This window comes from Lontra canadensis, unplaced genomic scaffold (genome assembly GCF_010015895.1).
Source record: "Lontra canadensis isolate GAN:19392208 unplaced genomic scaffold, GSC_riverotter_1.0 scaffold49, whole genome shotgun sequence".
In the NCBI taxonomy this organism is placed as follows: domain Eukaryota; kingdom Metazoa; phylum Chordata; class Mammalia; order Carnivora; family Mustelidae; genus Lontra; species Lontra canadensis.
Window position 1 is genome coordinate 103590 of NW_022631043.1, and position 6429 is coordinate 110018.

The 6429-nt window shown below is 68.6% G+C and overlaps 1 protein-coding gene across 1 annotated transcript; it reads left to right on the forward strand.

Annotated features, from left to right (window-relative positions):
* Positions 1-3698: 3698 nt before the first annotated feature.
* Positions 3699-5406, forward strand: JRK (Jrk helix-turn-helix protein). Its single transcript, XM_032873455.1, has one exon. The coding sequence runs from the start codon at positions 3748-3750 to the stop codon at positions 5371-5373; it is 1626 nt and encodes a 541-aa protein (XP_032729346.1). The 5' UTR covers positions 3699-3747; the 3' UTR covers positions 5374-5406.
* Positions 5407-6429: the final 1023 nt, after the last annotated feature.

Genomic DNA, 6429 nt, shown 5'->3' on the forward strand with positions numbered 1-6429 from the left:
AGCAGCAGATGGCTGATGTGGGGCAGAGACAGAAGCAAGGAGGCCGGGGGGTGGGGTGGGGGCTAAGGCCAGGGAGAGAGCAGCTGTGGGTGCCAGGAGGTCAGATGGGGCACGGATGGGGAGGGCAGAGCTGGGTGGAGCTCCTGGTCACTCAGGGCTAAGCATGGGTTAAGCATGACTGAATTTTTGGCCGAGTGAAGGCAAAGAGGACAGTGCCACTCACCGGGATGGGGGTTCGTGGATGGGGCAAGGCTGGGCCGTGTTCCAAGCTCAGGCCTCAAAAGGCTGGGCGTGAGGTACTGCCCCAGGACATGCTGGGAAGGTTCTCGAGAGCAGCCCCTGGCGCTCCTTCTGCACAGAGAGGGGTGGTCACCCGGGGAGTGGGTGTGCTAGAGAGGGGAGAGCCAAGGAGGGAGCGCAGGCCGCAGGAACCCTCCGTGGAGTGCTGGAAGGAGGGCCTGGGGACGCAGCATCTGGGAGAGTCCGGGAAGAAAGGGAGTGGAGTGGAGGGGGCTGTGGAACTGTCTTCGTCCCTGTCCCCGGCTGCAACAAGCAGCCACTTGGCGGCAGGGCCATAACGCGCAGGGCGCAGAGGCTCCAGGCAGGTGCGCCTCCCTCGGCTCGCCACCGAGCAGCACTGCGACCCCCGTCCCTTGTCCCATCACCTCTCCTTCTGCCCGTCAAATCGCCTTCCCCAACGGGGCCCTCCTCCCTCCCTCCTACCCGACGCCGTGATCATACTGCCCCTCCGCACCCCCGCCTCCTAGCTTGCTGGGGATAGGGGTGTGGACGTGCGGGCACCTTCAGCGCTGGGGCTGGACTCCGGGCTCCAAAGACTCCCGCCCGCCCCGCACGCAGACCACATTCATCGCATCCCCAGGTCCCCGACGAGCTCAGCTCAGGACGGCCCAGGTCCGAACAGGGGCCCCGCATCCGCATCCGAAGCCCGCACATCAGGTGTGCACAAAGCCCCAGCGGGTAAGGCCCAGGCCCCGGCCGGACCGGGACCCGACGGTTTTCCTTTTTCCCTCTCCGGGGTGTGCGTTTCTCTCAGCGGGAAGGAAACCCCTCGGGCCACCGCATCTCACTAACGCAAGGGGCCGCATCACCGCGCTCCTGCCAGCCCTGGCCGGGGACCGCAGGAGTCCCGCGCCCTTCAGCTCCGGGATCCACTCGCACAAGACCCGCGACTCCCGGGCCGGTGCGCCCCGCGGGCAGGTGCGCCCGGTCGGCAGGTGCGCGCGCAGGGGCCCCGCCCTCCCGCGCCGCAGCGCCCAGCGCCCGCACCACCGAGAGGCCGAGTCAGTCCTCCGGGCTGCCTAGAGCGTCCCGGAAGTGGCCCGGGGAAGGCGGCCAGGCGCGGACGGGAGGCACTTCCGGCGGCGGCAGCGGCGGCGGCTCGGGTCCGCAGGTGAGTGGGGCCGGGCCGGGGGGACGGGCGCCGAGCAGTGTGTGCTCTCCGGGCGGAGCCTCCTCCCGTCCCAGCCCCGCCGCCGCCGGGCCTGGTCGTGCCGCCGCTCGCAGACGCTCGGGGCCCCGCCGGCGGAGGGGGTGGGTCACGGGGTCCCCGCGGGTCCCCGCCCCGGGACCTGCCGGACGGGGACTTGCCCGGTTTTCCTCTTTCCCTTTGCGGTGTGTGCTGCGCCCCGGGCCGAGCTGCTGCCCCCCGATGGAGGCCCCGGGGGCGAGACGCTTTCCAAACGCGCCGGCCCGAAAGCTCGCCTCGTCTTCGCGCCCCGGGGTCCCGCGGCGGCCCCGCACCTGCGCTGTGGGCGGAACCGCGTCCGCTGACGCCCCGCCCCGGGCCCTGCCCAGAACCCGCCCCGTCCCGGCACCCCCCCCAGCGGGCCGCGCCCCCTCCCGGTGCACACGCATTCATTGCCCCTGGAGTCTTCCCGCGTCCGCCTCAGTCTCCAAGTTACTTGTTTTCTTTAGATTTTCTCTCTCGTGGCCCCCCCCCCCCCCCCCCCCGTGGCTCCGCCTCCCCGGCCCGAGTCCTTCGGGCTCTTCTCAGGTCGGGGCTCCCCTCGCAGGAACCGGGAGCAGGTGTGAAGCGGCCGCCCTCCTCGCCTCCTGCCCCTCTCCGCCCGCCACCTCCCTGTTTCGTCTGTCCCTCGGGCCCGGAGGGTATATACGTCCGTCCGTGTTCCCGAGGCCTCCGCCTGGTGCTTACGTTGAAGTCACGGCGAGAAGCCCCGAGTGCTGCACCCGGTGCCCTTTCGGCTTGAGAAAGTGCTTCAGAGCGTCAGGGTATCCGAGTCTCCGTTTTCACAGTAGTTGCGTCCCGCGGGGCCCACGTGCTTCCAGCTGGTGGATGTCGTTCAGCGCACACCTCGCGGTCACCTGCTCGTCAGGGACAGGAAGCGTCCAGAACCTCGGTTTCAGGGGCAGAGCCTGCGGGAGGCCTTCCCGGTGGTGCCTCTACTTCCCTCTGCTCCCCGAGACCGGGCAGTCCACTCACGTAGGTGGGACGAAGGCAGGCCCTGAAGGAGCGGCCTGGCCCCCGCAGACCGGAGGCTGGCCCGCAGGGAGAATGTGCCCGGAGCTGGCAGGCGACGGGCCTAGAGTCGGTCCGTGGAGCTCTCGCCACATTTGAATTAATGGTGATGGTCTGGAGTCGAGCTCTGGCGGAGCTCCATTTCCACGCGGCGCCTGTGAGCAGTGCTGTGGCCTCAGCATCTGTGCCAGGCGGGAGGGCACCGCCAGAATGAGGGCTTGGGTGGCCGGCGGGTGGGGAGACGGGGTGCCCAGCTGCGAGCTGGCTGTAGCTGTCGCCCCGGCGATCCGCTGTCTCCTGGGCGGGTGAGGGGGGTGGGGGGGTGAGGAACGGCGGAGTCATGAAGGCAGTGAGGGGACGCAAGCTGGGAGGGAGAGGACAGGACCAGCCCAGCAGACCCTGCACGGAGTAGGCCTCCAGGGCCGGGCACTGTCAGGGCAGCAGCCCTTGGCTCCTCCCAGGACGGAGGAGGTGGGTGTCTTAGCAGGAGAAGCGCGGCAAGGGTGTGATTCCCAAAGGATCCAGCACAGATGCTTGTTCTCCGCCCAGCGGCACAGGGAGGGGCGGGGTGTTTGGGAAAGGGTCAGGAGAGAATGGAGTCGTGCAGCCTGAGGGAGCCGTGGTGACTGAGAGGTCACTGGAAAGAGCCCGTGTGCCCAGCTGGGTAGCCTCCTGGATGCTGCGTCCCTCGGGCCAGCACTCGTGTGGGTCGCCCCGCGACGTGGTGGTTTCTGCTGCAGCTTGCCTGAAGTAGTGAGCGGATGCTGGCAGGGGCCCAGGCCCGCGGCCCGTAACGTTCTTTCTTCCCCATTCTGCTTTCCAGTTCCTAGAGCACGGCGGGAGACAGCGCCATGTGCCCGGAGGGGCAGCCGCAGCACAGACAGTGCTACCTCGGTTCATCGGAACCGCGCTCCCGGGACCCCTGTACTCTCTAAGCTCCACGTTTGAAGGTGGGAGCGGTCACTGTCGCCCTCAGAGAAGACCAGAGGTTCCAACTGTGTGGACACATCCGGGGCACTGTGACACTAGTCGTCTCTCCTGCAGAGGGGCCACGTCGCTAGCACTGGAGGGCAGACCACAGGAGGAACTGGGGCTCATGGTGGCCCGGGGTCTGTGGAACAGGACCGGCAGGTGAGGGAGCGGAGGAAGGGAGAGGGGAGGCAAGGAGTCTGCCAGGACTCCCCGTCCCTCCCTCCCGCCACGCGTGTCCTCCCTCTTCCCCGGCTCCCGGGGACGAGCCACCGCCCACCATGGCCTCCAAGCAGGCTGCGGGGCGGAGCCCAGGGGAGAAGCGCAAGAGGGTGGTGCTGACCCTAAAGGAGAAGATCGACATCTGCGCGCGCCTGGAGAAGGGGGAGAGCAGGAAGGTGCTGATGCAGGAGTACAACGTGGGCATGTCCACCCTGTACGACATCAGGGCCCACAAGGCGCGGCTGCTGCACTTCTTCGCCAGCTCGGCGTCCGGAGCGGCGGCGGAGCGGCGGCGGACCCTGCACACGCCCAAGCTCGAGCACCTGGACCGCGCCCTGTACCAGTGGTTCCTGGGCAAGCGGGCCGAGGGCGTGCCCGTGTCGGGCCCCATGCTCATCGAGAAGGCCAAGGACTTCTATGAGCAGATGCAGCTGACGGAGCCCTGCGTGTTCTCGGGCGGGTGGCTCTGGCGTTTTAAGGCCCGGCACGGCATCAAGAAGCTGGACGCGTCTGGCGAGAAACAGGCAGCCGACCACCAAGCCGCCGAGCAGTTCTGTGGCTTCTTCCGGAGCCTAACGGCCGAGCACGGCCTGTCCCCCGAGCAGGTGTACAACGCCGACGAGACCGGCCTTTTCTGGCGGTGCCTGCCCAGTCCCAGCCTGGAAGGTGGGGCGGTTCCCGGCGTCAGGCAGAGCAAGGACAGGCTGACTGTCCTCATGTGTGCCAATGCCACCGGCTCCCACAAGATCAAGCCCCTGGTGGTCGGCAAGGGCGGCGGTCCCCGGGCTTTCGGGGGCATCCAGCAGCTGCCCGTCGCCTACAAGGCCCAAGGGAACGCGTGGGTGGACAAGGAGATTTTTTCCGACTGGTTCCATCACATCTTCGTCCCGTCAGTGAAGGAGCACTTCCGGGCGGCCGGTCTGCCCGAGGACGGCAAAGCCGTTCTGCTGCTGGACAACGCCCGCGCCCGCCCGCGGGAGGCCGAGTTGGCCTCCGGCAACATCTTCACCGTCTTCCTGCCCGCCAGCGTCACGTCGCTGCTGCAGCCCATGGACCAGGGCATCCGGAGGGACTTCATGAGGCACTTCGTTAACCCCCCCGTCCCGCTGCAGGCCTGCCACCCCCGCTACGGCATGAATGACGCTGTCTTCAACGTGGCCTGCGCCTGGAGCGCTGTGCCCGGCGACGTCTTCAGCCGGGCCTGGAGGAAGCTGTGGCCAGCGGCCATGTTCGCCGAGGGCTCGTCCTCTGAGGAGGAGCCGGAGCGCCTCCGAGTGAAGCCTCACGGTCAGACTTTCGCGCACATTCTGGAGCTGGGGACGGAGGCCCCGGCCCGCCCTGGCAGCCGGCTTCCCCAGGCCACGGCAGCCGAGCGGGGCAGGCCGGGACACGCGGTCGGAGAAGGCCCGGCCCTGGGTGCAGGGAGCCTGGAGCTCGCCAAGAAGGACGGCGACGAGGCGGCCTGGGAGCAGGCCGCCTCGTCCTTCGATGCCGTGGTCCGCTTCGCCGAGGGGCAGCCCTGCTTCACGGCACAGGAGGTGGGGCAGCTGCGCGCGCTGCGCTCCGTGTTTGCCAGGCAGAGGCAGGTGAAGTGGCGGCGCGGCGCCCTCAGGGCCGTGGTCAAACTCGAGGCCCCCCAGGAGGCCTCCACTCTGCCCTGCTCCTCTGCAGCCACTGAGCACTGACGTCCGCGCGACCCTCGCCTGCGGCCGGAGCGTGTCTAGCATCCTGGTGCCAAGTCCACTCCAAGGTCCGATCCCCGTCTGCGGGAGGTCACGCTCACCGCCTGCCTGTCCCCGAGTTTCGCCGAGCCGTTCAAAAATGAGATTTAGGCCTCCGCTCACCACCCGGCGTAGGAGGAGCTGATTGGATTTCCGGCCGCATCTGAACCCCCGCGTTCGCTGTTCGCGCCTCCGTACCCCGGCAGGGAGGAGCCGGCCGCACGGCTTGGTTTTGGGAAGATGGCGCCTGCCGTGGCCCCCCGCCGGCTCCCCGTGGCCCGGCCTGGCCCAGAGCCAGGACTGCCCGCGGCCCGGGACGGCAGCGCACCCTCCTTGTGCATGCACGTTGGGGCCGCGACTCTGTTTTCTTCACCGCTGCGCCCTCGGGTCAGCCTCGCTGCCCGGACACCTGCTGGTTCTTGTTCCCACGTCTGCTGGGGCGCCCGTCAGCAGCGAGGGACGCGGCGTGGGGTTCGCAGGCCACTCGTGTGCTGCGTGCGCGTCTTCCCACGTGCAGGCGAGGCAGCCGCCTGTGGACGAGCGCACTTCCTGCTCTACACGCGGGCGAGGCTGTTCTCAGAGCGCCCTTATCTCCGGGCCACGTGGCCTCAGGGCTGTGCCGCCTCCACACCCTTTCCTTCCCGAGCCGGGAGTGACACCTATGCAGGCCTGCTGTTGGCTGCCGCGGCGGACCATGTCGTCGAAGGGCAGTTGCTTGCGGTGAGCTGTCGGGAGTCCCTGCAGCACCTGCCCTCGCCTTGGTGGCCGTGGTGGCAGCCCGGAGAGGTGGCCGGACGCCGAGGAGCTCTCCCCCGCAGCCCGGGTGCTTCTTGGACAGGACTTTGCCGGCGGGTGCAGCTGGAGGGGCAGGACATGGGGGGCTCCTGGATCCCCTGAGGAGGCTCTGTTCCATCAGCTTGTGGATTCGTGCCCCCGTCCTGGCTGTTTTGCGGCCACCCAATAAACGCTTGTCACCGACGGCCTAAGGGGTGTCTGTGCTCCTTCCAGAAGCAGCCACAG